The sequence below is a fragment of the Anomalospiza imberbis genome, chromosome 23, assembly GCF_031753505.1.
Source record: "Anomalospiza imberbis isolate Cuckoo-Finch-1a 21T00152 chromosome 23, ASM3175350v1, whole genome shotgun sequence".
Classification (NCBI taxonomy): Eukaryota; Metazoa; Chordata; class Aves; order Passeriformes; family Viduidae; genus Anomalospiza; species Anomalospiza imberbis.
Genome location: NC_089703.1, coordinates 7,070,720 through 7,097,015, shown reverse-complemented (window position 1 = coordinate 7,097,015; position 26,296 = coordinate 7,070,720). Strand labels below are relative to the sequence as shown.

The 26,296-nt window shown below is 56.2% G+C and overlaps 1 protein-coding gene across 1 annotated transcript in view; it reads left to right on the top strand.

The window, feature by feature from the left end:
* Window positions 1-26,296, top strand: part of SAMD11 (sterile alpha motif domain containing 11) — an 80,171-nt gene that overhangs the window by 38,734 nt on the left and 15,141 nt on the right. Inside the window, exons 5-8 of the mRNA XM_068212789.1 lie at window positions 481-605; window positions 12,743-12,835; window positions 21,160-21,321; window positions 25,707-25,857. Of these exons, the coding sequence (XP_068068890.1) occupies window positions 481-605; window positions 12,743-12,835; window positions 21,160-21,321; window positions 25,707-25,857 (531 nt within the window). The remainder of the gene's footprint in view (window positions 1-480; window positions 606-12,742; window positions 12,836-21,159; window positions 21,322-25,706; window positions 25,858-26,296) is intronic.

The window sequence follows — 26,296 nt, the reverse complement described above, 5'->3', positions numbered from 1 at the left end:
TCAAACAGCCTTTTGTCCCAGCACTGATGGAATGGAAAAACTGAGGTTTTTAAGAATAGAAGGGTGGCAGCTGATAGAAAACTATCAGTTATTTCAGTTCAAGTTTCCTATTCATTCTGGAGCAGATCTGCCAATTCCTCCGCTTTCAGTTTTTCCATCCTAGATGTGAGTCCTGGCCCACGCAAGTTATATCTGGCAGGGCTGGAATCAGGAGCTCTGGCAGCTGCAGGGTCCTTGATGGGAAATGAGAGGGAAGCTCGGGAAGGGCTTTGCACTCCCCAAAATCGAGGAGAGGTTACGGAGGCACCCGTGGGAGGGAGGGAGGGAGGGAAGGGGGGACCTCTCCTGCAATCCAGAAGTGCTGGAGCACACAAAAGCCTCTCCCAGATGTGCTCACACGGGGCAGAAAAAAAATCAGTGCTGGGTGGGGGGGGAGCGGATGGGATTTCCTTAACGTGGGGTTTTTGTGCTCTGCCGCAGCCGCGACAGCGACCTCTCCACCATCATCTCCAACCTGCACCAGAGCCGCCAGCTCGTTATGCCAGAGACCCAGAGCCGCTGTGAGTTCAAGAGGAACCCCCTGGACGTGGGGCTGGCAGCAGCAGGTGAGGGCTGGGGCACCTCCTGCTGCCCTGGGCTTGTGTTTTCCCTCCTCTCCCTTCCCCTCCTCTCCCTTTTGCCCCCCAGCCCGTTCATTTTCCTGTTGGTTTTTTCAGTGCTGCACTTCAGCTGTAGGAATCTTGTGGTGTTGTGGCTAAACGTGGAGAGGATTTCATGGTGGTGGTGGAGCCCTTTGGAGGTCCCAGCCCTGTGTTCTCAGCTCCAGTGGTCTGTGTTAAAGGAGCTTGTGGCAGCACGGGACTGAAACGTCCCCAGGGCTGGTGCCAAGTGAAGCAGAAAGGCCTTGCAGAGAGCATGATTTGATTTGTAATTTCATTAATCTGAGGTTCCCCACGCTGCTGCTGGGCCTGCCAGCTCCTCTGGGAGCAGGATTGCTTGGGTTTCTGGGGCTACAGAAAGGAGTTCTGAAAGCTACAGCAATTTTTGGGTTGTTCCCCTGGTTTCAGCTCTACCCAGTGTGGAACAAGAAATGCTCCTGTGGGATCCCTGCCCTGGGACTCCCTGCATGTCAGGAGTGGGGAAGGATGGTCTGGTGGCAAATGTGCAGAAGTCAACCAGTGAGAGTCTGGAATAAATAAACCAAGATCTGCTTGTTGATTGCAGGATCCTTCAATTAGAAATAAAAGTTGAGGGAAAACTGGGGTTTCTGCCAGTTTTTATACGGAGTGATCCCTGCCCTTCCAAATCAGAGCTGGATCTGTGTGTTATTTTAGGCCTTTTCAGAAATTCTGTCTGGTTGTGGAGTTGTTCATACATTTTGTCAGTCATTCTGTTGAGTGTGTGAGTGAACCCCAAATCCAGAGGGAGCCCCACACCTGACTCCCTTTGGGAATGTCTTTGGGGGGTGAAAACTTAAATCACATCTTCAGTCCCAGATGTGCCCAGGAGGGATTTGTGGTGTGTCTGTAAATCAGCCGTGGCAGCTCCCAGACTTTGCTTTCACAGCTGAATCTCCAGTCTCATCACTGACAATTTCCCAAAGCCCCTTTCCCTGCGCAACTCCAAAAGCCAAACTGGCCATAAATCCATTTTTACCTATGACCCTGCTGGAGTCTGTGTGGCTCAGCTGACCCTGGATGTCAGAATGGGTTTCAGTATTGTTTGCTTTGCAGAGAAACTGCTGGGCTTGATCAGCATTGCTGGAATTCTGTGAGACCTGTGGCATTCCAGAAATGCAAAGGGTTCTTCTCGTGCCCACCAGGAGAAAAGATGAGGTGTAGAAGCTCTGATTCCTGTTTCTTAACTGGTCTTTGAGGTGCTCCGGTTTGTTTCTTGACTTAAGAAACTGTAGGAAATGGCCTCAAGTTGTGCCAGGGGAGGTTTGGGTTCAATATTAGGAACCATTTCTTGGGGGAAGGCTTTGGAAGAGGCTGCCCAGGGCAGTGGTGGAGTCACCAGCCCTGGAGGTGTTCAGGTCACCTGCGGATGTGGGTTGGTGGTGCTGGGTTAATGCTTGGGCTGGGTGATCTTGGAGGTCTTTTCCAACCTTACTGATCCTGTGAAATATTCCTGAGTGAAAAAGAAGAGGCTCAGGCACTCAGGAGGCCACCAAGCCAGTGACAAAGCTCAGGGACACGACAGGCTTGGGGTGTTGAGAGGAGCCAGATGGGCAGAGGGGGTGTCTGAGGGGACAGGGGGCTTTGTCACCTCTCCCCAGGGCCAGTTCCACTCTGGGCTTTGGGGCTGAGCACTGCTGGGGCTGGTTTTGCTGGGAGGGAAGCTGGGCAATGTGAATTTGTTACAGAATTTTCACAGGTGGTGCTGGCTCGTTCTGAAGGACTGGTTGTTGTTGAAACCATTTTGATCCGACAAGAAGGGGAGAGGAGCTTTGCCCGAGCTCTCTGCCCTGTAGAACAGCTCTGTGTGTTGGGTTATGAGAATCTCCCCCTCATGAAGGCACCTGGAGATAAACAATGCTGAATAAATGATGCTGGGGCCATTAGGTTCAGAAAGTCCTGCATCACTCCTGGCTGGGAGCTGCAGGGGCTGTCCTGGGCTGCTGGGATCTGCTCTGAAATGTTCCTGGTGCTGGTTTTTGGGTGGGGTTTGGTCCCAGGGATGGGCAGGAGGAGCTCTCTGGAGATTCCTGTGCTCCCCACGGAGCTCAGAGTGCTGCTAGAGCAGGACTCAGCAGTGCCTGCTCCTCCCTGCCTGAGCTTCAGCAGAGCAGTGGGAACAAGGACAGCACAAATGGCAGAGATTTGCTTATTGCCAGCCCGTGGGGGCAGCAAAAAGGCTGAAGCTGGCAGGGTTGGCTGGTTTGTGATTAATTCTGTGAGGGAATTCCTTCACTTGTTGTTACAACCAGGATTAGAGGCAGTGCTGTAGTTTCAAGCAGCATGGGCTGGGAAATCAGCAATACCACTGGATCTTTGACATGCAGAAAGGGGCTGAAACGAATGAAAAATAATTGTGTGCGGTCCTGGGGCTGTTCTGACTTCAGGAAGGTGGGAAAGGGCTCAGGCCAGAGCTGCCTGGGGCTGGGGGTGAGGTTGTGCAGGGAGGAGGGGTGAGCCAGCCCTTGGCACTGCCAGCCTGCCCAGGGGGCAGGGAGAGCCCCCTGGAAAAGCAGCTTTGGTGGTTCCCAGAGCCCCCGGAGCAGTTCCCCTACAAACCACGGCTGGTCCCCCCTCACCTGGCCCTCCTCCCGTGGTGGTTCTGCACTGGGGAGTGCTCTCCTTGGTGCTAATTAAACTGCAGCCGGGGATGGAAGGGAAGGAAGAGAGGAAAAGTGCATGGAACGGGGTCTGTGCAGCCTTGGGAGCAGCCTCAGAGAGCCTCCCCCGTGCTGCTGTGCTTTGCACGCTGCTTTAGGGCCTGAACCAGCGTTTTGCACCAGAGTCCTGGTCCCGAGGCTCTAATTCATTCCTGTCCTGCAAAAAAAAAAAAAAAAAATCCTGTTAATTTCTCCTCTTTCTCTCCTCAAACACCCTCTGTTCTGCAGTGCCAGATTTCATGGGTTTCCAGTTGCAGTAGGACTATTTGCATGGATAGAAGTGGAGGATTCAGGCTCCCTCATGCTAGAGGAAGGTGGGTAGCTCTTCCCTCTCTTCCTTCTGCCCCTCGTGCCTCAGGGGCTTGGTGTGGTGGCTGGAGGTGGTCTGAGAGGGCACGGAGTGGAGACAGAGCCTCAGGTCCTGCCCCACGCAGGGAGAAATTCACTGTGGTTCTGCACAAAGCATTTGGGACTGAGGCTGCCCTGGCTGTGGTGTGGGAAGCAGCAGCAGGGCAGCTTTCCTGTGGGGCAGAGCTCCCAGAGAGGCTTTTCCAGGGGGTTTTTGGTCCGTGTGATGGGAATGAGGAGCCCTGAGAGCCTTGGCCCCGTGGGAGCAGGGGTGTCTGGCGCAGCTGCAGCGATTCCTGTGGGCATCCCACGTGCTGGGGACAGTGTGACAGCTGTGTGCCCCTCCAGGAGCCCTGCTCCCTTGGAGGCCCTGTGTTCCCGGTGCTTCTGCAGCCCTGGAAGAGCAGAGTTCCCCCACATGTCTCAAAAACATCACGGAGCTGAGCCGTCTCTGTGAGAGGATTTGTTCTGTGCTCTGCTCCCATCTTTCCATGTGGTGCCCTGTTGACTAAGCAAGGGAGAAGGAGGAATTTTTGGGCTGTGAAGAGATTGAAATGTAAGAATTCGGGGGTTTTATTCACAAGGCAGTGCCTGTAACTCCCAGTGTGGATCCAGAGCTGACTGCACAGGCCTAACCCTGGGTTCTGTGTCCCTGCCATGGCCACGGAGGCCTTGCAGTGACCCCGTTTGCCTTTGCACTGAGACCCGGAGCTTTCATATGCTAAGGAGGGGTTAATATTGGGTCTGAAAAGGAATTGGGATCAGGGATGTTGCTGCTAATGGTTAGAGACAGGATCCCAGCACAGGCTGCTCTGGGGGCGCGGGGTAATGAGCTGGGCTGCAGACATGTTTTCATTTAACTAAGCCAAACAACAGGGGAAAAAAAGCAGCAGCCTTTATTGGACTGCTGCCTTAAATTGAGCAGAAAATCAGCACCAAATGGGCATCCAGGAGCTGGGAGCCCAGGCCCTGTTGTTGACGTGTTTTCCCGTGAAGGACAATTGTTTACCTTGGCAACGTGAGGGTCGAGGCTCTGTCACTGCTCTGCATCGCCTGGGCTTGGAGCTGGAGCACTGTCCCCTCTCTGGGCTCTACTTAAGTTTGTTTTTACATCTCCTGAAGCCTTGCAGGAGTGGGATGTAACCAACAGCCTTTTGTAATACGAGCAGAGGTCTTGGGAAGTGAGGGGAAAGTGGGAAAAGCCAACATGGAAGCGTTTCCTTCGGCGGTGCCAGCACAGGTCAGTGCAGGGATTTTGCTGGTGTGAGTGCTCAGGTTTTATTCTTGGCTTGGCCACTGCTGGAGGAGAAGGAGCTGAGGCAGTTTAGGGCCCTGTTGTTGGAGTTCATTTAAGGTTGGAAAAGACCTCTGAGATCATCGAGGCCAGCCTGGGCAGGGCTCAGCATCTCTGGTGACTCCTGGTGGTTCTTGGACTCTTCAGTGCAGATGGAGGAGCTGGGTGGGGATTTTCCAGGGTTAAATTGTGGATCTGTCAGTGTGGGGACTGTCCTGCTGCTGCCCTGTCCCCAGGTAAAGCTCGTGGTTCCACAGTGCCCAGGGAGTGAGCAGTGCTTTGTGCCAGACACGAGCAGACTTGGGAAGAGTTATTTAAGGATGGAGGGCTGGGCAGGGGAAGAATTTTATTAATGATTTGCTGTGAGCAACAAGAGGCTCAGCTGCCGATTTCATTCATTTTTCAGCTCTGCACAATCTTTTTGTTCCCAATTCCTTTTCTTCCTTTTGCTTCTTTCCCCTTCCCTGCTCTTTCCCCTCCTCCTCGCATTTCTTTCTTCTCAAACCCTTTTTCCCCCCACTTCCTTTTCCATTCTTAATCCCCATCTCACACACACATCCTTCTTCCTTTCCATTCCTCCTCCTCCCCGATTCCTTGTCCTGGTCCCTGCCCTCCCTTGCCCAGCTCCCTCCCTCTCCCAGCTCCTGGGGAAGAAGACAATTTGAAGGTTTTCCGCTCTGCTCTCAGCTGAGAGGCTCCTTCCCTCAAGCCAATCAATGGGAGCCTTTCAGCCCCACTGGGGCTTGGCAAACATGAGATCAATAAGTTATTAGCACCATTCTGTCAGCTGTAATGTGGAGATTGATCGGGGCCGGGGCTCCTGCTTGCTGCCTGGCACTTCCCCAGCCTGATAAAGATGACAGATTAAGGGAATAAGAAAAAGGAATTAAGGAGTCTGGCTGTCAAAGCTGTCACGGGCTGGAGGAGCAGCGTTTTTTTTCAGGGGCTGAATGAGTGCAATTGGACATTTAAATGGTGCTAAGGGGGTCCAGCACCACCAGCAGCTCTGCTGGGGATCGCTGGCCTCGGCCTTGCCTGTGCTGAGGAAACGCTCTGGAAGGAGCAGCCAGGGAGTCTCTGCTGGCTCCCGAGGCCACCCCAGGCTTCTGAGCCACCGGGGACGCTGTCCCTGCCTCCCTGGTGACAGGTGACATCCCCAGGGCTGAGGGCCATGGGGCCAAACAAGCTTTGCCCGAGAGGTTTGTGCTCACAGTATCCCAGAGTGATGGGAAGGGAATGAAATCCCATCCAGTGCCTCCCCTGCCGTGGCAGGAGCACCTTGCACTGCCCCGGGCTGCTCCAAGCCCTGTCCAGCCTGGCCTTGGGGAATTCACAATCTCTCTGTGCCCAGGTCTCTGATTTCTCAGACTCTCTCTCCTCCTGCGGTAGCCACTGGAACCTGCTCCTTTCCAGGCAGGAAGATGAGCCTCCAAAAGGCCTGGACTTGCAGCCCACTCTCCCAGCTGCGTTCTTTAAATCTTTTCTAAAAGAAAGTTGAGATTCACAAGTTTGTGATTGCTAAAAAGCCTCTCTGCAGCATATAAAATTAATTCAGATCTCTCTCTTAAGTGCAGTATATCCTTTCCATGAGCGTTTTTCATACTATGAATATTTACCACCTTTCTGTGGCTTTGGTGCACGCTGTAAAAATGAATTTTGTAAGAACCTGGGAGCCAGGGGGATGCTGGAGCACCTTCCCTAATAAACAGCCTCGTTCCAGGCAGGCAGCAGGAAGGCTCCAGCATCACCTGCACCTCCCTCTGTTTCACTCCTTGGCCCCTGAAATGTTGGACATTCCCTTCAGGTGCTTTGCTGCAGCTGGGGAGATGGAGTGTGAGGGGGTGGGAGGCAGCAGGATCCTGAGGATGGTGGGAGGAGAGGCAGATGGTCCTGTGGAGCTGAGGAAGGGGATCCAGGCTGCTTCCCGTGCCCAGGGAAGGCTGCTTGGTGTGGTATCCCCTGGGAATCCTGCTCAGCCCCCTCTTTCCTGTGAGCTCTGCTTAACTGGCTTTTGGGGAGGGGTCGGGGAGCCCGAGCCAGCCTTTGGGGTGCTGCTGTGAGATGCACTGAGGCCAGAGTGCTGGTCTCTGGCTCTCCTTGCAGCCCTCCTGCGCTGCTGGGCTGAGCCAAAGTCCTCCAAAAGCCAGGCAGAAGGAGAAACCCCTCGGATCATTCAGCAGTGCGTCGTCCTTGCTTTGCAAAGAGCCGTGCCCGTGTCCCATCCCTCCCTCCCCTTTGTTCCCTGCTTTCCTTGCTGTTTCCAGGAGTCTCTTGGGGCCGGGAGCTGGAAGGGTGGTGCTGAGGGAGGGCTCACAGAGAGCCTGGCTGTGCTGGGGCAGTCCTGAGGCAGCAGTGCCCTGCTGCCAGGCTGCTCCTGCTGGATCTGAATGGCATCCCCAAGCAGATAAAGGTGTGGGGCCACGAGGAGATGACCCGGGGCAGTAACTGAGGCTGGAGCTGCTCCTGCCATGTCCCAGCACCATTAACTGACCTCTGGCAGGGGTTTGCTGTCCTTATTTTGCAGCTGGTTTGGCATTCCCTGTGCAGAGACCCAGCAGTATTCCCTGTGCCCTCCTTCCTTGCTGGAGCTCTCCCTGCCCCGGGAGCTGCCCTGTTCTGGTATTGTTCCAGGATCCCAAATCCCAGAAGCTGACTGTTTCCCTGCCCCCAGCTTCCCCAGTAATTTTTCTCCCCTGTTCTTGTTGCCCCCAGTTAAATTACGGCCCTTTCTTCCCATGACCTTGTGCTTCCCCTGCCTTTGTTCCGTGGATTCCTGCTGCCCAGGGCCGGTGCTGATGCACGGATCCCCCTCTCCCAGCTTTTGTTGGGAGCAGCTCTGGGGCTGCTGAGCCCCAGCTCAGCTCCTCACAAAAGCCCGTGGCTGGGAATGGGAGTCCCCAGAGCTGTGTTGGACACGGGGACAGGAGGAGTGGCTGGGATGGAGCTCCGGGCTGGGCTCCGCTGGTGGGAGCTGTCCCTGCCAAAGGAACACGGGGAGAGGCTGCCAAGGCATCTCAGACTGCCCAGTGGGGATTGTCATCCTCAGGGCTGGAGTTAAGAGCCAGGGAGGATGTTTTTCCCTCTCTTAAAATAATGAGAAGGGAGATGGGAGAGGGGCTCTGGTCTCGTTGGATGTTGGCTGGCCCAGCCTGGGTGGTTTCCCGTGGAAGTTGGCTCCATTCTCTGTTTACTCAGGACTTCGTGGTCCAAGAAGCTTTCAGAGCAGCCCCAGTGCTGTGATGGGGAGCGTGAGATAGGTCTCGATCCCTTCCCATTGTGCTGGAGCAGGAGCACAGTGCAGAGGAATTTGGTGCAGTCCCTGGGCCGAAACGGAGACCCTCTGTAGCCCCTTCAGCAAAAACCTCCTTGATTTCCCTTCTCCAGGTGACCCCCCTTGCTCAGCTCTGCCCACGAGTGTCCTTGGTGCAGATTCCCTGTGAAGAGTGGGATAAAGTCTTTGGGGAAGGCTAGGGATAGGTTTTCTAATCTCCCCAGACTTAGGCTCCCAAGTCCTCTCCTGAAAGCTGATCAGGAGGCTTGGGGTTCTTAGATGTGTTGGTGAGGATGACTCTTAAGCCAGGCAGCTCTGCTGAGTTCGGGGAGGCTGAGGATTAGAGCAGGGCAGGAGACAGAATAACCCCCCAGGCTGGCTGCCACACCAGCTGGCTCATGGGGCCGTGCCCACATCCTTTCTCCTGCTGCTGCAGAGCCTGGGTGATCCCTGAGCAGGGCACAGAGGGGCTGTCCTGCTCCAGCTGCTGCCCAGCCCTGTCTCCCTGCCCGCTGCAGGAGTGCAGCAGGTGAGTGCTGGGCCTCCCATGAGAGAGGGGAGGAAAAAAGTCCACTCCGATTTCTGCAGCTTCGGGGGAAGTGTTCGACTTTTGTCTCCAAATCCTCCCTCTGGGTCACTTGCTGTGCTGCCTTGGCAGGCCAGCAGGAGCCTGGGATGTGATGTGGGATCTGGGGACCTGTGTGGGAGGCCTGGCTGAGGGGTTCTGTGCTCAGGGCTGTGCTGAACTGGTGGCAGTGGGTGCTCAGTTTGCCTGGGGCTTCCCCCAGCCCCCCTCCCTGCTGTTATTGCCTGGCCTGGCTTCATAACCCTACAGTTCTACTGATAATGTTTTTCATTTTCAGCTGTAATATTAAAAACTGCCCTGATTTGGCTTCCTTTCAGCTGCGGTGCTTTGTAAGAAGGCAGGGGAGAGGAGGCAAAAGCAGGGATTTGGGGAACAAAACCCCAGCCATCCCTCCCCATCCTTTCAGGTGGATGTTGCCTTCTGTAGGTGCATGGGCTGAGCAAAATCTGTCTCGGGGCTTTGTGGTCGATGAGCAGCAAGGCACTAAATGCACAGCCTGTCTCTGGGAGGCTGGTGAGACATCCAGGAGCTGCTCTGCCAGCTCATTTGCAAAACATATTTGGTTTTGCTGCTGCTGCTGCAAAGTCAGGGGGAGATGGCCGGTGGCCCTGGCTTTCTGTGTCAGGGCACAGAGGGCTTGGGTGGGTGCCAGGTGGAGCTGCAGGGCTGGATTGGGAGTGCAGGGTCCTGTGGAGGGGCTGGGCAGGTGGAGGTGGGGTGGCAGGGCTGAGGTGGTGAGGAGGAGAGGATGGGTGCTGGGGCACCAACGCCTCGCTGTGAGGTTGTACCCTGGGAGCTGGCAGTTAATTGAGTCATTAGAGCAACTGGGACCTGCCTCTGCAGCTCAGGAAGCAAAGATGGGGTTTGACTCCTTGAAACACTGAGCTGGGACTCAGAAAACTGGAGTTCAGTCCTGTGCTCTGCTCCTGGCTCAGTGCCTTTGGGGTTGGTTGTTACGTCTTTGTGATGGTCTTTATGCTGATCTTTATTCCCTTTTCCTTGCTCACTGTGTCTCTTGTTGATTTAGCCCCCACGCTTCTGGGGCCGGAGGCGTCTCCGCCACACTGCAGGGCTTTGCCTTAACTGAAGAAATAAATAAAAAAGAGGAAATTCTGAGATGTCACAGAAGAACTGCAGGGGGGGGGGAGCAGCCCAAATGCGGCCTCGGCGCGTGGGGCTCGGTGAAGCTGAGAGGCTGGGAGGATCCCCTGGGGATAAATGTGGGATCCCTGTGCAGGGAGTCGGGGCTGCAGGAGCCCTCTCCGTGCCCCTGCCAGGTGTCACACCTGGCTGCTCACCCGGGGGCTCCGGGGGCTGCTGGGGCACAGGAGCCGGGGGCAGTCCAGAGTTCCTGCGGGATCCTGGTCCTGCCTGCCCCTGCAGCCGGCTGGGAGGGAGATGGGGCTGCTGGGAGTGGCTGGGAATGGTGTGGGAATGGTATGAGAGTGTCTGGAAATGGCTGGGAATATATGGAAATGGCAGGGAATATCTGGGAATGGCAGGGAATATCTGGGAATGGCTGGGAATATCTAGGAATAGCAGGGAATATCTGGGAATGGCTGGGAATATCTGGGAATGGCTGGGAATATCTAGGAATAGCAGGGAATATCTGGGAATGGCTGGGAATATCTGGGAATGACTGGGAATATATGGAAATGGCAGGGAATATCTGGGAATATCTGGGAATGGCTGGGAATATCTAGGAATAGCAGGGAATATCTGGGAATGGCTGGGAATATCTGGGAATGACTGGGAATATATGGAAATGGCAGGGAATATCTGGGAATGGCTGGGAATATCTAGGAATAGCAGGGAATATCTGGGAATGGCTGGGAATATCTGGGAATGACTGGGAATATATGGAAATGGCAGGGAATATCTGGGAATGGCTGGGAATATCTGGGAATAGCAGGGAATGGCTGGGAATAGCAGGGAATATCTGGGAATGTCTGGGAATGGCTGGGAATATCTGGGAATAGCAGGGCCTAGAGCAGTGTCTGCCGGCAGATGGGCCCGGGGGTGGGAGAGGAACAGCGGGAGGGAAGCAGGGATGGGGGGAACGAGGTGCCTTGGCAGAGCTGTGAAACCAAGGAATCTTCACTGCTCACATTCCAACTGCTGTCACATGGACCCCGTGCTTCTGTCACCAGCTCTTTTCCATGGAGACTCCTCTGCCTCCAGCCCGGGCTGGGAGGGGCGAGCGCAGCAGCGGGACTCGAGTTGTTCCAAAGCCACAAATCCTGGCTGAGAGCGGTCCTGAGGAGGGGCAGGATATGTGATCTTGGCCTCCAGCACTGAGGGTTCGCAGTATCAGGGTAAAGCTTCCAGGAAAATCAGCGTGAGGGATGGAGCGTTCCAGGGGGAGGGAGCTGGGGGCTCTGGGTGTGCTCCCCGGCCAGGCACCCCCAGCTTGGGAAGCTGTGGCTGTGGAGGAGTTATGTGAGGGGTAAACTGAGGCAGGAGGAGTGAGAAAATTCCGATTGTGTGGACAGGCTGAGCCGGCAGCTGGGATGTGGAGTGCTGAGAGAACTCCAGCGCTGTCAGTGGTGCTTCTGTCCTTCCCTGGCTCTTCCCGGTTCCCTCTGTGCTGCTGTGCCTCCTTGGCTTTGGGTTCTGCACGGTCACGAGCCTCTGCATCGTCCCTCGGCGCCAGTTCTGTCGAGGGATTTGGTGACAGGGTCATGGCAAGCTGAGTTTGCAGGCAGCCTGTGCTCCTGAAAGCCTTGCAATGCCACTTGGAGCTCCTTGGGCAGAGGCACCTGCTGGGGCTGCTCTGCTCAGCCCTGTGCTCTGATCCCCCGATAAATCCCTGCCACGGCAGCAACCTGGGCTGCTCGGCTGCATTCCAAGTGATGGGGAGTGATCCTGAGTGCAGGGGACAGTTGCTTGGCTGGAAATGTCCCCTGGAACAGCGATAATGTTGTTGTTGTTATAAATAGGACCGAGGGGGTTTGTAACCTTCCTTAACCCCCACGTTCCGGGCAGATTGCAGCAGCCTGGCAGTGCTTGGGCTCGCAGGCAGATCCAATCCATTCTCACTCAAATGTGCTGCTTGTTTGTGAGATTTTTAATTTTTTTTTGTTTGTTTCTTTTAAGATGCTGCATCTTTAACAAGCCCTTGATAGATGAGAATTTGATGCTTGCAGTGACAAACAGGCTCTTCCTTCCTGCCCATATGCACCATCATGCTTTCAGTTTCCCCAGCGTTATTAGGGGAGGATATTGATTCGAAATCTGCTCGGGGACGCTGTAATTGTGTATTAGAGATTTGGTGTTGCTTCGGAGGGCTGCAGTAATGCAAAAGGCTTGAGTGTTTCCGTGCAATCCAGAGGGGGAAGATTGCTGAGGACCTTGAGGTTTTGAAGGAGGAGGGGGGAGGGAGGGGGAGAGGCTGAGAGAGAGAGACAGAGAGAGAGAGAGAGACAGATACTGTGGTAGGAAGATTCAGAGATCTGTTGTGCTTTTGCTTTTTTTTTTTTTTTTCCTTTTTTTTTTTTTTCCCTGTGTTGTTTTTTTCCTCCCCTTCCTCTCCCCCAGTTGCTTTGCATCAGGGCATGAAAGGAGTGGAAACACCGGGGGGACAAAAGGCACCAGAGCAAATGATGAAACTCAGTAAGGAAATCAACTGGATTCAGAATTTATGGCTGGAAAACGTTGCATTGATCAGTGTATGAATAGTCATTATGTGCTTTTGGGCTGCGTGATTAGGAAAGCAGATCAAGGCTCTCAAGATGATGATTTTTCTTACTTTCATTTTTTTCTCTCTCTGCTTGCAATATCAGAGTGTGTGTGTGTGTGTCTGTGTGTGTGAGAGAGAGCAGCAAAATACCAAAGTCTCTCTGGTCGCTCCTGCAAAGAGGAAAGTGCAGCCTTCTCTGACACTCAGCTCTCTCATCTCTCTCCCAGATGAAATTTTAGGCAAGAGAAGAGTATGTTCTCCCAACAGCAGCAGTGAGTGTCCTTTAGAGAGCAAGAAAGCCCGGAGTGAGTCCCCAAAGGGTAAGTGCTGCTTCTCCCTCCCCCATCCCCTTCCCCTTTCTTCTCCTTTCCCCTGAGTGGAACTTAATTGAAATTAAGGAGGGAGGGCTGTGGGGTGGGAGCTGTGTCTGGCACTGGGGGTGCAGGAGGAGGCGAGCAGGGCTCTGGTTTTCCTTTATCTCCTCGGAGGGAGCCTTGCAGGGCGAGAGAGGGATTGCCTCTTAATTACTGTAATTGCTTGATGATTAAAAAAAAGCAGGCTGCAGCCTTCGAGGTGGATTTAGGGGTGTTGCTACTTTTTCAGGCAGAATGTCTTGATGACATGTTTAATGTGAGAGGTACACACGGGCTTATCGTGCTGGCATCTGCTCCTTTAAAGGGAAAAAAGGAGCCTGTCAGGGAGAATGGGGCTGCTGAGTTTTCTCTTATGCATTTATGGCACCGTTCCTATAGAGATGGAATCTGCAGAAGGTTTCTCTATTTAGGGTTTGGTTTGTTGATTTTTTTTTTTTTTAATCTCTTGATTTTCCTTCCAGTTCTTCCCTATAAAGAGGATTTTTAAACTTTCTTTACGACTGGCAAAGTGGGCTGGGTAATGGAGCCTGCAGTTAATGAGTTGGTCTCCAGGTTGAGTAAATGAGGTTTTGCAGGCCGTTTACTTAAAGGCTTTGTTGTTAATATCAGACTAATTAGCTGTCAGTAATACCCACCTCCATCCCTGTGCCTAAAGCTGCGCTCTCTGGCCACTGAAAACCCAAAGCAGAGCAGCTGTGTGAGGCTGGATCCTGCCCCATGGGCTTGCAGTCCAGCTGAGCCTCTGCCAGGGGTGGATTCCCAGTGACCCATCCAGGGAATCTCAGAGGGCACTTCTTGCAGCAGTTTGTGCTGGAGCCTTCTTAAACCCACACTTCATATTCTGCTGTCTAGAGATCCACTGTGGGGACCTGTCCTGCATCCTGATTGTACAGAATGTTCCTCTTTCTTCCCTCCTGGTGTCCAAATGATGCTCTGAAGGCAGAATTCTCTGAGAGGACGCTGAGTGCTGGTGTCACTCTATAGAATATACTAAATCCTCTCTTTTATGTAACCCTCTCCTGCCCATTAACTCTTTCATAACAGCAGAAATGCCTCAGATTTTACTGGGAACTCTTTAAACTGCTCCTCTTTATGCTTTTCTTGATTTTTTTTTCCCCATCTGCTCTATTTGTGTTATGCCTGAAATGTTTCTGGTGTCAGGTGAGTTCCAGGTGATGCTTCCACAGGTTCATAAACAGATCTGTTCCATCAGACGTGAGGCCCCTGGGACACATTTTCTCCTTTGCTGTCCCTGCTGAGGTTGTGCCCCTCGTGTTTCCAAGTTTGTGGCTGAGAACTGAGCACAGGGAGCAGAACCTGTGGGGCCTGGCTGGGAATGGGCTGAACTTTAACCAAGCCATGTGAAACCAAGGGATTGCCTTTGGATTCATCCTAAAAAAGTGCCTGAGCTGGCACAGGTGGATGTTTTTGGCATGGGGTCAAGTGATCTCATTCTGTTCCTTTCCTTTGGCCTTCCCACCTTTTTTTTTTTTTTTTTTTTTTTTTTTTGTGGGCTGAGGGCAGGGTGAAGAGCCCTTGGCTTTGCAGGAAGCACTCAGCATCTGAATCCTGCTCCTTGGCTCCTGGAGTTGCAGGGATTCTCCCAGCTTTTTAACAGAGGGGTTCGCAGGAAGCCCTGAATAAAGCAAAGTTTTGTTTTCTACTCCCACTTTGAGGTGAGACAGAATGGAAATTCAGAGCTGGGGCTTTTGCTGATCTCCCCGTTTTTTATGAAATCCTTGGGGAGCCCCTGTTCCCTCCAGAGCTGTGCAGGAATTCTAGCCCAGGCTGTGCTGATGCTGGAATTCCATTGGAATAGTGAGGAGCTGAGGTTTCTGTGCTTTGGGGCTGTTTTCTGCTGTGAGAAGGGGGTGACAGGAGGGGCTACCCCCAAGGTTTGTGTCCTAGCCCCCAGCAGTGGCAGAGCTCCCATCCTGCTGTGATTCCAGCAGCATCCCTGTGCCGTGGATGCCATGGGGAAAACACAGCCCCTGTGTTCCCAGCTCTGTTTGTGGAACAAGGATCCACCTCGCGTGGCAAACCATTCCCAAATGGGATGGGCCCTAAGGGATACTGCCCTGGGATTTGGGAGCTGCTGCTGTGGGGTGCTGCTGCGCAGTGTGGGGCTTTGGCTGGGACCCAGAGCGCACTTTGGGATTTGGGAGTGGGAAGGGAAGCAAGGGCTGGCTGGAATTCAGGATCCCATCAGCTCCACGTGTGCTGCTGGAGGAGCCAGGGCTGCAGCGTCTCCTGGGACCCCTTTTCCTGCAGCCTGGTGGTCCCATGCCTCGTGGAGGTGCTGCTCCTGCACCTCCTGCATCCCTGGGGTGGTGATGGGCTCCAGGCAGGATCTGCCCCTCTCCATCCCAAAGATCCAGGGCAGGATCTGCCCCTCTCCATCCCAGACTTGACCGTGGGAGCAGCTCTGGCTCGAGCACAGCTGGGCTGGCTCTGGAAGAGGAGCCTTTGGAAGAGGAGCCTTTGGAAGAGGAGCCTTTGGAAGAGAAGCCTTTGGAAGAGGAGCAGTGACCCCGTGGCTCCGCTCGCGCTGCCGTGGCCGCTCCTGGCGGGGCGAGGGGAGCAGAGGCGGCCAAGGAAATCACTGCCGCTCCCTGGCTGAGCGAAAAAACACCTGTAGGGCTGGAAACCCTTCCAGAGGGAAGCAGCCTCCATCCCTGCCCAGCCCCCTCCGCAGAGCTCGCTCTGGAGATCAAAAGGGAGCCCTGTCTCGGGGGAGCGGGCCCGCGCCGCCGCTGTCAAGCGGAGCAGAACGTTCTGTGGAAGCGGGAGCGCCCGGGAGCCAGGGCTGTGCTGGCAGGGCACTCCGGGGGACACGGTTCCCCAGTGACACCCTCCTCCTGCGTGGCTGCAGAGCTCCTGCCTTCCCCAGCGCCTGGAGCCTGGAGCGCGGCTGGAGGATGGGGAGAGGGAAAATCGGGAAGAGCGTTCCGGTTCCCTTCGGAGCAGCTGAGAAATCCGTCTGGTAGGAGCCTCGGGGAGGGTGGAGAGCAGGCTGGATGGAGTGCTGGAAAACACGCTCTCGGGCTCGCCCCCTGGGGTGGGGATGAGCTCACAGGCCGCTGCTGCTGCCATCCCCTCGCCGTGCTCTTGGGGACCATTTAAACCCAAACAAGAGCTCTGGTTAACGGAGGAGCCCAGAACCAGAGCTGAGCTGCAGCTGAGCAGTTCAGATCCAGCCTCTGTCCGTCTGTCCCTCTGCTTTGGGGGGACATCCACATGCTGGTGGCTTTGGCAGCTGTCCAGTTATCCCAGGGGAAGAAAGGAGGTTTTGGCCCCGTTCTTGCTGACAGCATCACTGTCCCCCAAAGCCAGGCTGCTGAACAAGGGTGGGCACAGGCAAGAAAAGCCCCTGAAGCTGCTGGCCAAGCCCTGGCCTGGGGTCTGGGGTGAGATGGCTTTGCTGCAGGTCCTTGAGTTGGGATTGGGCTTGAATAAAGGGAGCCTTGGCCTGTCATGGGTTTGTTGTAGGGCAGGAGGAGAGGATGGACAGGCTGGGTGCTCCTGTCTTGTCTGGGATTGCCTGGGGAGGACGAGCCTGAGAAAATGTCCTGGAGAGGCCGTGCAGCGGTGAAACGTCCTTGGGTCTGCAGAGCCTGAGTGCCCAGGAGCCCGAGCTCCCGTGGCTGTGCCAGCAGGGCCCTGGCAGAGGGTGGGAGATGGGAGGGCTGGGCTGGGCTGCTCAAGGGGATGTGCTGGGTCTGCAGAGGGCCCAGCAGATGCCTGGCTTGGCTCTGCCTTCCCAGGGCTGTGCCAGAGTCCATTTCACACCTGGCGGCTGCAGGAGATTTGGCGAGATCAGTCTCCCGCATTACCCCTGGTAATGACAAAAGCAGACAGCAAAGCTCCAGCAAAGCTGGAATTACTGCTGGCTGAGTCATGTGAAATCTTCCAAGTTTTAAGCATGGAAATCCAGCCTTTCCCTGGATTCCTCCTTCCTCTTAGCCTCCCCTCACCACCCCCATTCTCCCTCCCCTCCTTGCACCTGAAATCTGCTCTGCGGCTGATCCGATAGAGTTTATGGTAATTAAGTGTTATTAAATCCCCTCCCCCCTCCCTTTTTTTGCTCTAATGACACAGCTGTGAGGGGGGGAAAAATCAGTGTTTTTCTAAATCAGGTCTGTGGCTTTGCTCCTGAGACCTTTGGGTAAGAGCATCAGGAGGGAACTGAAACAGTGAGCTTCTGCATCCCTGGGGGAGGAGGAGCAGGAGGGAATCCTCCCTGGTGGGAAGGAGACCTGGAAGGGAATTCTGCCCTCTCCTCCCTCCCCTGCTGCTTCCAGGGGTGCCCTGCAGGTTTGGGGTGGGATTGAGGGTGCAGGCAGAGCACGGCTGTTCCCAGAGCAGCCCCGGCCTTTGGGGTCTGGTTTTTGGGGCTGGGGGACCCAGGGCAGTTCGGGAACCCAGCCCCCCATCCCAGCGGGGCCGGGAGCAGCCTCTGAAGCTGGGATGTGCCCGGGGGGCAGCAGGGTGCAGATGTGTGTCACTGGGGCACCAGCTGAGGCTGCTCAGTGCTGTGCTGAGGGAGAGCCCTCGCCGTGCTGGAGGGCTGAGCTGAGCTGAAATAATTCCCCTTTTGCACTTGGGGGAGCCAGGGATGCAGCCCTTGGTGTTGAAATGTTGTGCAGCTCAGACTCTCTTACTTTATTATTATTATTATTATTATCATTATCATTATCGTTATTATTACTATTATTGTTGTTGCAATCAGTATAATTACTATCATTGTTATTATCATTACTCATTATTCATTGTTATTTATTTTTATGTTTTATTATTGTTATATTTTATTATTATTGGGATGATGATGAGATGATGATGGTGATGATGTTTCCCTCCCATATTTTGGGGAGGGGGTGGTTTCACTACAGCCAGTGGAAAGTTTCATCCCCCAAAGGCCGAGCCCCATGGGTTGGGTGTCACACAAAGGCAGCACCAGTCCCTGAGCTGCCTCATTCCCCAGCCCTGGCGTCTCCTGGGCTGTTTCTGGCTGCCCCACACTCACCTTTCCTGATGGGAGCCCTTCTCTCACCTGTGGCAGACACCCACAGCCCCCCCAGCAGCATTTCAGTGCCCGTGCTGTGACAAGTGCCACCCCCGTGGCTTTGGGGCCAGTCCTGCAGCAGCCTCAGCTGCCCTGCACAGGAGGAGGCTGAAGGAGCAGCAGGAATTGGGGCACGCACGGGAGGGTGGCCCTGTCACCCCCTGTGACTGCCAGCCCTGTCACCCCCCTTCCCCGTGCCTGCCCACGTTGTGCCTGGGAGTTCCTCTCTGAGTAATGAAAAGGCTTTGCCTGTGGGAAAGATCCGAGATAAAATAGTGTTGGAGCAGCCAAGGCGGAGAGCAGTAATTACTGAGAGCTGTGCTTACAGTAAACACAAACCCCTGTGGCTTTCCCTCCCTCCCTCCCTGCCAGGCTGGGATCCTGCGCTCCTTGGGGTGCGTGCAGAGGGAGGGAGGGGGGTGTCTGGGTGGCCCCAGGGTGCTCGGGCACGGCCCAGAGGGGAAACGACCTGCTCTGAGATGTCCCTCTGAGGGCTGGGCAGGTGGGTGGCAGCTCTGTCCCTGGGGTGGGTGGCAGCACTGTCCCTTTAGGGTGTGGCAGCACTGTCCCTTTAGGGTGTGGCAGCTCTGTCCCTTGGGGGTGTGACACCTCTGTCCCTTTAGGGTGTGGCAGCACTGTCCCTTTAGGGTGTGGCAGCTCTGTCCATGTAGGGTGTGACAGCTCTGTCCCTTTAGGGTGTGACAGCACTGTCCCTGGGGTGGGTGGCAGCACTGTCCCTTTAGGGTGTGGCAGCACTGTCCCTTTAGGGTGTGACAGCACTGTCCCTTTAGGGTGTGGCAGCTCTGTCCATTTAGGGTGTGGCAGCACTGTCCATTTAGGGTGTGACAGCACTGTCCCTTTAGGGTGTGACAGCTCTGTCCCTTTAGGGTGTGACAGCACTGTCCCTGGGGTGGGTGGCAGCACTGTCCCTTTAGGGTGTGGCAGCACTGTCCCTTTAGGGTGTGGCAGCTCTGTCCATTTAGGGTGTGGCAGCACTGTCCCTTTAGGGTGTGGCAGCTCTGTCCATTTAGGGTGTGGCAGCACTGTCCCTTTAGGGTGTGACAGCACTGTCCCTGGGGTGGGTGGCAGCACTGTCCCTTTAGGGTGTGGCAGCACTGTCCCTTTAGGGTGTGGCAGCTCTGTCCATTTAGGGTGTGGCAGCACTGTCCCTTTAGGGTGTGACAGCACTGTCCCTTTAGGGTGTGACAGCACTGTCCCTTTAGGGTGTGACAGCACTGTCCCTTGGGGGTGTGGCAGCACTGTCCCTTTAGGGTGTGACAGCACTGTCCCTTTAGGGTGTGACAGCTCTGTCTCTATAGGGTGTGACAGCTCTGTCCATTTAGGGTGTGACAGCTCTGTCCATTTAGGGTGTGGCAGCACTGTCCCTTTAGGGTGTGACAGCTCTGTCCCTTTAGGGTGTGACAGCTCTGTCCATTTAGGGTGTGGCAGCACTGTCCCTTTAGGGTGTGACAGCTCTGTCCCTTTAGGGTGTGACAGCTCTGTCCATTTAGGGTGTGGCAGCACTGTCCCTTTAGGGTGTGACAGCTCTGTCCCTTTAGGGTGTGACAGCTCTGTCCCTTTAGGGTGTGGCAGCACTGTCCCTTTAGGGTGTGGCAGCTCTGTCCATTTAGGGTGTGACAGCTCTGTCCATTTAGGGTGTGACAGCACTGTCCCTTTAGGGTGTGACAGCTCTGTCCATTTAGGGTGTGACAGCTCTGTCCCTTGGGGGTGTGACAGCTCTCTCCCTTTAGGGAGTGACAGCTCTGTCCCTTTAGGGTGTGAAAGCTCTGTCCCTTTAGGGTGTGGCAGCTCTGTCCCTTTAGGGTGTGACAGCTCTGTCCCCGGGATGGGTGGCAGCACTGTCCCTTTAGGGTGTGGCAGCACTGTCCCTTGGGGGTGTGACAGCTCTGTCCCTTTAGGGTGTGGCAGCACTGTCCCTTGGGGGTGTGACAGCAGTGTCCCCTGGGTGGGTGACAGCTCTGTCCCTGGGATGGGTGGCAGCTCTGTCCCTTTAGGGTGTGACAGCACTGTCCCCTGGGTGGGTGGCAGCTCTGTCCCCGGGGTGGGTGGCAGCACTGTCCCTTTAGGGTGTGGCAGCACTGTCCCTTTAGGGTGTGGCAGCTCTGTCCCCTGGGTGGGTGGCAGCTCTGTCCCTTTAGGGTGTGACAGCAGTGTCCCTATAGGGTGTTACAGCAGTGTCCCCGGTGTGGGTGGCAGCTCTGTCCCCGGGATGGTTGGCAGCACTGTCCCTGGGCTGTGGCAGGACTGTCAGGCCTTGCTCTGCTGAATTCTGAATTCCCAACAGGCTTTATAAGTTCTTACAAGGAAAAATTAGTGGAATGAAAAACATTCAACAAACTCTTCTTGTAGAGAAAAGCAGTCTACACCTGCAAAAACAAGAATTCTGTCCAATAAAAGTCAGTGGAGAAAATGCGTGAACTTACCTCGAGAGAGAAGATGTGACAGACATACTCCACTGCCCTTGGCAGCCAGTGAGCTGGGTTTCACTGCGTTGCTCACCAGTTCAGTTTAGCACAGCATCCCAGAATCCCTCGGTTGGAAGAGACCCTCAGGACCATCGGGTCCATCCCAGCCCCAGCACCTCAACTCAACCCTGGCCCCCAGTGCCACATCCAGGCTTTGTTAAACACACCAGGGGTGGTGACTCCACCACCTCCCTGGGCAGAACATTCCAGAACTTCATCAAAACCCTTTCCATAAAAAACTTCTCCCTAATATCCAATCTGCATTTCCCTTGGCGCAGCGTAACGCAGCCCCTTCTGACATTCCCTATAAACACAAACTAAGTGTGAATAAAGACCCAGCTTTTCTGCAGGGAGAACCCGAGTCCCTCGTGTGTTGCTGTTGAGGCAGGGACGGGAATAACGAGACCCCAAGTTCAGAAGGCAGAGAGTGAACGTTTATTCAAAATGCACTGCTCTTTTATAGAGAACATCGTGAAGACTTAATTCCAGTGGTCTCAAAGTGAAAACATCTCACACCATTGGTGCAGTGTGACTAGCACACGGTGGCAGAGCACATCCATGAACAATATGAACAGAGAGAGAGATAATCGATAGTTTACATTCCTCTCGGACTTTTCCCCAGGCTTAGCCTGGCAGAAATCTTCCTCCTTTTCTCCCTGACTGGTCTGAGAACATCCACACACCTGCTTTATGGCAGCAAGGCACGTGTCTGTGCTCCCCAGAGACGTCGCAGACGCCGCTGCTGGAGGAGGTGGCGCAGATGACCCCGGAGGAGCACTACAGGCGCATGATGTCGGCCCTCAACGAGCACGGCACCTTCGAGGAGCAGCAGCAGCAGCGCCTCTACCAGCTGGCCAACAGCATGGCAGTGCCCAGCCATGGAGGTAGGGCTGCCCACGGGGGCGGCGGGCTCTGCTGCCACGGGGGGTGGGCTGGGGGATGGCCCCGAGCCCTGCAGTTGTTTGGGACGGGTGTGGGAGATGTTCCTGAACTCTGGATTCCTGTAGGATGGGTGTGGGAGATGTTCCTGAGCCCTGGATGGCTCTGGGAGATGTTCCTGAGCCCTGGATTCCTTTGGGATGGGTGTGGGAGATGTTCCTGAGCCCTGGATGGGTTTGGGAGATGCTTCTGAGCCCTGGACTCCTTTGGGATAAACTTGGGAGATGTTACTGAGCTCTGGACTCGTTTGGGATGGGTCCTTGAGTCCTGGTCTCATTTGTGAGATGTCCCTGAGCCCTGGACTCATTTGGGATGGGTCTGGAAGATGTTCCTGAGCGCTGGATTCATTTGGGATGGGTCTAGGAGATGTTCCTGAGCCCTGGACTCCTTTGGGATGGGTCTGGGTGATGTTCTGAGCCCTGGACTCCTTTGGGATGGGTCCCTGAGCCCTGGTCTCATTTGGGAGAAGTCCCCGAGCCCTGGACTCCTTTGGGATGGGCCTGGGGGATGTCACTGAGCCCTGTGTGCACTGAGGGGTGGATGGGCTGCAGTGCTGGGTGTTTGTCATGCCCTGGTGGTGCTGAAGGGGGTCCTGCAGAGCCTTTCTCCGTCTTTGTGGAGGAGTCTGCCCGTGGCTGGCTGTAAATGCTGGCTCCTTCTGTGGCCATCCGTGGGGATGTGCTTTTCCTGGCTGGAGAGGGCCAGCAGCTGCAGTGCTCTGTGTTTTGCAGGGCAGGTGAGGGGGGTCCTTCTGTTGTTTCAGGAGTTTGTGTCCATCTGAATATTGGGAATCTCTGGAGTAAGAGATTTGGATTGTGGTGTGGAGCAAAGGGGGTGAGATGTTGGCAGTGCCAGCCACCCCTGGCATTTCGGGATGGGAATGGTGAGATGGTGTTGCTGTCTCCTCCTGGGGCTGGAGCAGTGTCAGGAGGTCCAGCAGTCCCGGGATGAGTCCCACAGGGACTGAGGGGCTGCTGGAAGCTTTTCCCAGGGTTTTGGAGAGAGCTGGCTGCATCCAGCATGTCCTGGGCTGTGCCTAAAGGGGGCACCAGGCGGTTGCAGGATCACGAGCATCCCTCCACAAGGTGCGTGCTCCTCACCTGCCCTCGGCTGAGCAGAGCCTGCTGGCACTGGCCCAGTTTGCCCCAGCAAAGCCGTGCCCTGTCCCACAGGGGAGGGAGATAACTCAGCTGCATCAGGCAGAGCCAGGGACGTGGCAGAGGTGGTGCTGTTCAGGGGCTGGGGCATGTGTGCAGGGCAGAGCCGTGCCAGGATCTGCCCTGTGCTGCTCCCTGCCCGAGGTGGGCAGGGCTGGCACGAGCAGTGCTCAGCAGAGCGTCAGCAGGAGCTGCAGGAGGATTCTGCTCCGGAGTGTGAATCCCCAGGGCTCCTTGTTAGGTTAATGAAGAGGCTGTCTTCTTTTCCACTCTGTTTGGTTTGATTGGCTTCTCTGGGGGCAGGAAGGGATTGCTGTGGAAGAAGGATTTGCTTATCAGCAAAGGCCGGGCACAAACCTGCCCCGGCCCCGTGGGGAGGTGGCACCAGCTGGGGCTGGTGCTGGGCTGTGCCAGGCACTGCAGAGCCCCTGCAAACTCAGCTCCAGTCTGGGGAGCCGTGTGCCACAGGGCTGGGATGGCACGTGGAGGGACAGGGTGTGACAAAAGGGCGGCACTGAATATTCAGCCATGACTGGAGCCGGGCAGAGCTTGGACACGGCACAGAGCGTGGGGTGTGACCAGGGTTGTGACAGACACTGGCCCTGGGTGGCTGCTGGCCACAGGGACGTGTCCATCCCACCGCCGTGTGCTGGGAGACAGCTGGATCGTCCCCTGCCCCCAAATTAATGAGAGGAGCTCGTTACCTTGAGAGCCTGACGTGGTTTTGTGGTGATGATTAAATTCCCTCATCAGCATTTGCTGGGGGGTCACGCTGGGGTTTTGGGGTGGGCAGGGGGGGAGAAGGAGCCTGCACAGCCAGACTCGCTCGGGGAACACTGACAAGACAAAACTTGGTGTATTTTTGGATTGTCTCCACACCACAGGGCTCTGGTTGGGCTATAAATTATTAGTGCCAGTACAAAGCGCAGTTTATCTGCGGGCTCACACGGAGGCACCAATAACATTAATAATTTAAAAAATGTTAATAATTTAGAAATCTTTTTTTTTTAATTGCTTTTCAGCCCCCCTCCTCCGCCCCCGTTCTCCCAGTGGCATTCATCCCACATTCTGAATTCAGTCTGTCTCCGTGCCTGGAACCTCCATCCGCCAGCGTCCCACTGTCAATCAATCTGATTTCCCAACTGTCAGAGTGCGGGATTGTAAATAACAGATCCTCGGGGGGGCCTGGGCAGCAGGGAAGGGGGGAAGGGGAGAGGAGAGGGGGTGTGAGCGGGGGGTTGTTGCGGTCACTCAGGATCAATGCGGCTCCTGGAGCTGGCTGCACGCCAGCCTTCTAAATTACAGCCGCCGTGGCAATCAGGAGTGACCTGGGTTTTTCAGATAATTAATTTATAAACATTGCAAGGTTGCACGGTCTCCCTGGCTCGGTGAATTCTCTGGGTTTTTTCTGTGATCTGATGGCGTTTGGCTGTTCCTTGCGTACTTGCGCAGTTCGGAATTGTCGTTTCGGTGTTTGTCCCCTCGGCTGGGAGCGTGGGGACAGGGGCAGGAATGCGGCCAGAAATTTGGGCACTGCTGTCCCCCTTCCTGCCAGCAGAAACAGCAGCTGTGGGAACGTTCTCGCCCCAGCACGGGGCTCCAGCCCTGGCCATCAGCAAAATGTTTGATGCTGTGATTGATGGAGCTCAGGCTGGGCTGGGCACATCTTGGTGCCAGTAGGGGTGGCTGGGATTTCCAGAACCGAGGGAACAGAGCCTGGTGGGGAAAAGGGAGACACGGAGATGGAAAATGTGGCATTGCCAGGGTTGTGCAATGCTCCTACGGCAACGTAGGAGCTCTCCAAAGCAGCTGTGGGAAGGGGTGGGTGTGCTGCTGCGTGTGAGGGCTTTGCAGGGTCAGTGTCCGAGGTGATCCTGCCCAGGGTGTGCTCAGGGGGGTGAATCTGCCTCTGCTCCTCTCCCCAGCTGTGTTTTGGTCTCCTTTGGCAGGGCGATGGTGTGAGGGAGGTTTCCTCTGCGGGGATGTTTCCTGTGCACCACGTGAACGGCAGCAGAGGCTCTGGGGTGGGATGTGAGCTGTGTGCAGGGGGATTTCACACAGATACCGGGGCTGAAGGACTCCTGATGCTCCACTGGCAGAGAGCAGCCCCCTGAGAAAGCCTCGGTGTGCCTGGCACAGGTGTCCGTGTCACTTGTTGTTCCCCGAGGCCAGGCCAGGGCACATGGGCTGTACCTGCATCACCTGCCCCTCCCGGGGGCTCCTTGGCGTGGGCTTGTGTGGATCTGGCCTTGCCTGCTCTGTCCGTCCCAGGGCACTGTGTGGGCTGCCCTGACCCCTGAAGGGGCTGTGCAGGTGTCACTGCACAGGCGTGACAGGCACGGTGACACAGGCGGGACAGGTCCTGCCGCGGTGCCAGGGCAGTGCAGGCTGAACGAGGGCTGCGTTTCCTTCTCACCTGCAGCTGTCTCCAGGCAGCGCTGTGCTCGGGCTGGGAGGGGGTTCCCCTTCTGTACCCCATCCTCAGCTGCTCCGGGGCCCAGCCCTTCCCTGTCCTGGGCAGGTTCAGCCCTGCAGAGCCCCCCACGGGGGTCCCGGGCACAGAGAGCCCCGGTGACCCCGGCGGGGCCGCAGGGGACACGGCGGCAGCGGGGCAGGTGCCAGCGCGGCTCCGCTCGGGACCCACCGGGAGAGGGAGTTAGGGGAATGCCTCCCTCTCCTCCTGCTCTCCTCGCTTCCATCCATCTCTCCTTCCATCCTTCCCTCCCTTTTTTTCCGCTCCTTGCCTCGCTCCCTCCCTCCGGCAGGAAGGCAATTAAACAGCAAATCCACCCCCCTGCCGTAGTTGCACAATTTCCTCCGCTGCCAAACTCCCTGGGCGGCGGGGGCGGATCGCGCCCGGAGCCGCTCGGCCGGGTGAGTGCCGGGGCCGCCGCTCCCCGCCGGGCTCCGCCGCCGCCCCGGCGCCCGAGAGCCGCCCCGAGCGGCGGGGTGGCCGCGGGGAGGGGGGGACAGCGGAGCCGCTGTCGCCCGGGGGCTGCGGGCACGGCCGGGAGCGGCCCCGGGGCAGCGCTGTCGCCCGCGGGGAGCCGCGAGCAGCCCCGGCTCTGTGTGTCCGTGAGTGTGTCCGTGTGTCCGAGCGGGGCCGGGCTGGGGGAGCGGGGCCGGGCAGCAGCTCCAGCTCCAGCTCCTCATCGCTCCCCTGCTGTCCCCAGATCTGCTCCGGGCGCGGCAGGAGGTGGCGGCGGCGGCGGCGGCGCGGACCCCGGGCGCGATGGAAGCGCACATCCCCTCGGCCAGCAACTCGTCCAGCCAGCGCAGGAAGCAGGGCCTCCCCCAGCACAGGGACAGCCACTTCCCCGACAGGTACCGGGCACGGCCCCGGGGCGGGGTTTGCCCGGGGGCGGGGGGCTCGCACCGGCCGGGAGGGATGGCACGGGTGGGGTGGGGTGTGGGAAGGGGGGAGCGACTGGGTCAGGCGTGGGATGGGATGGGATGGGATGGGATGGGATGGGATGGGATGGGATGGGATGGGATGGGATGGGATGGGATGGGATGGGATGGGATGGGATGGGATGGGCAGCTGGGGAGTCGCCGTCCCTTGGAAGGGTTCAGAAAGCGTGTGGATGTGGCACTGGGGACGTGGTTTGGTGGTGAGCACGGCAGTGTCGGGGTAATGGCTGGACTCGGTGATTTTAGAGGGCTTTTCCAACCTTTGGGATTGTGTCATTCCGTGGGAGAGGGCAGCAGTGCCCGGCGCTGGGCAGAGCTGATTTGCCTGGGCAAGGTGTGACCGTCTCCTGTG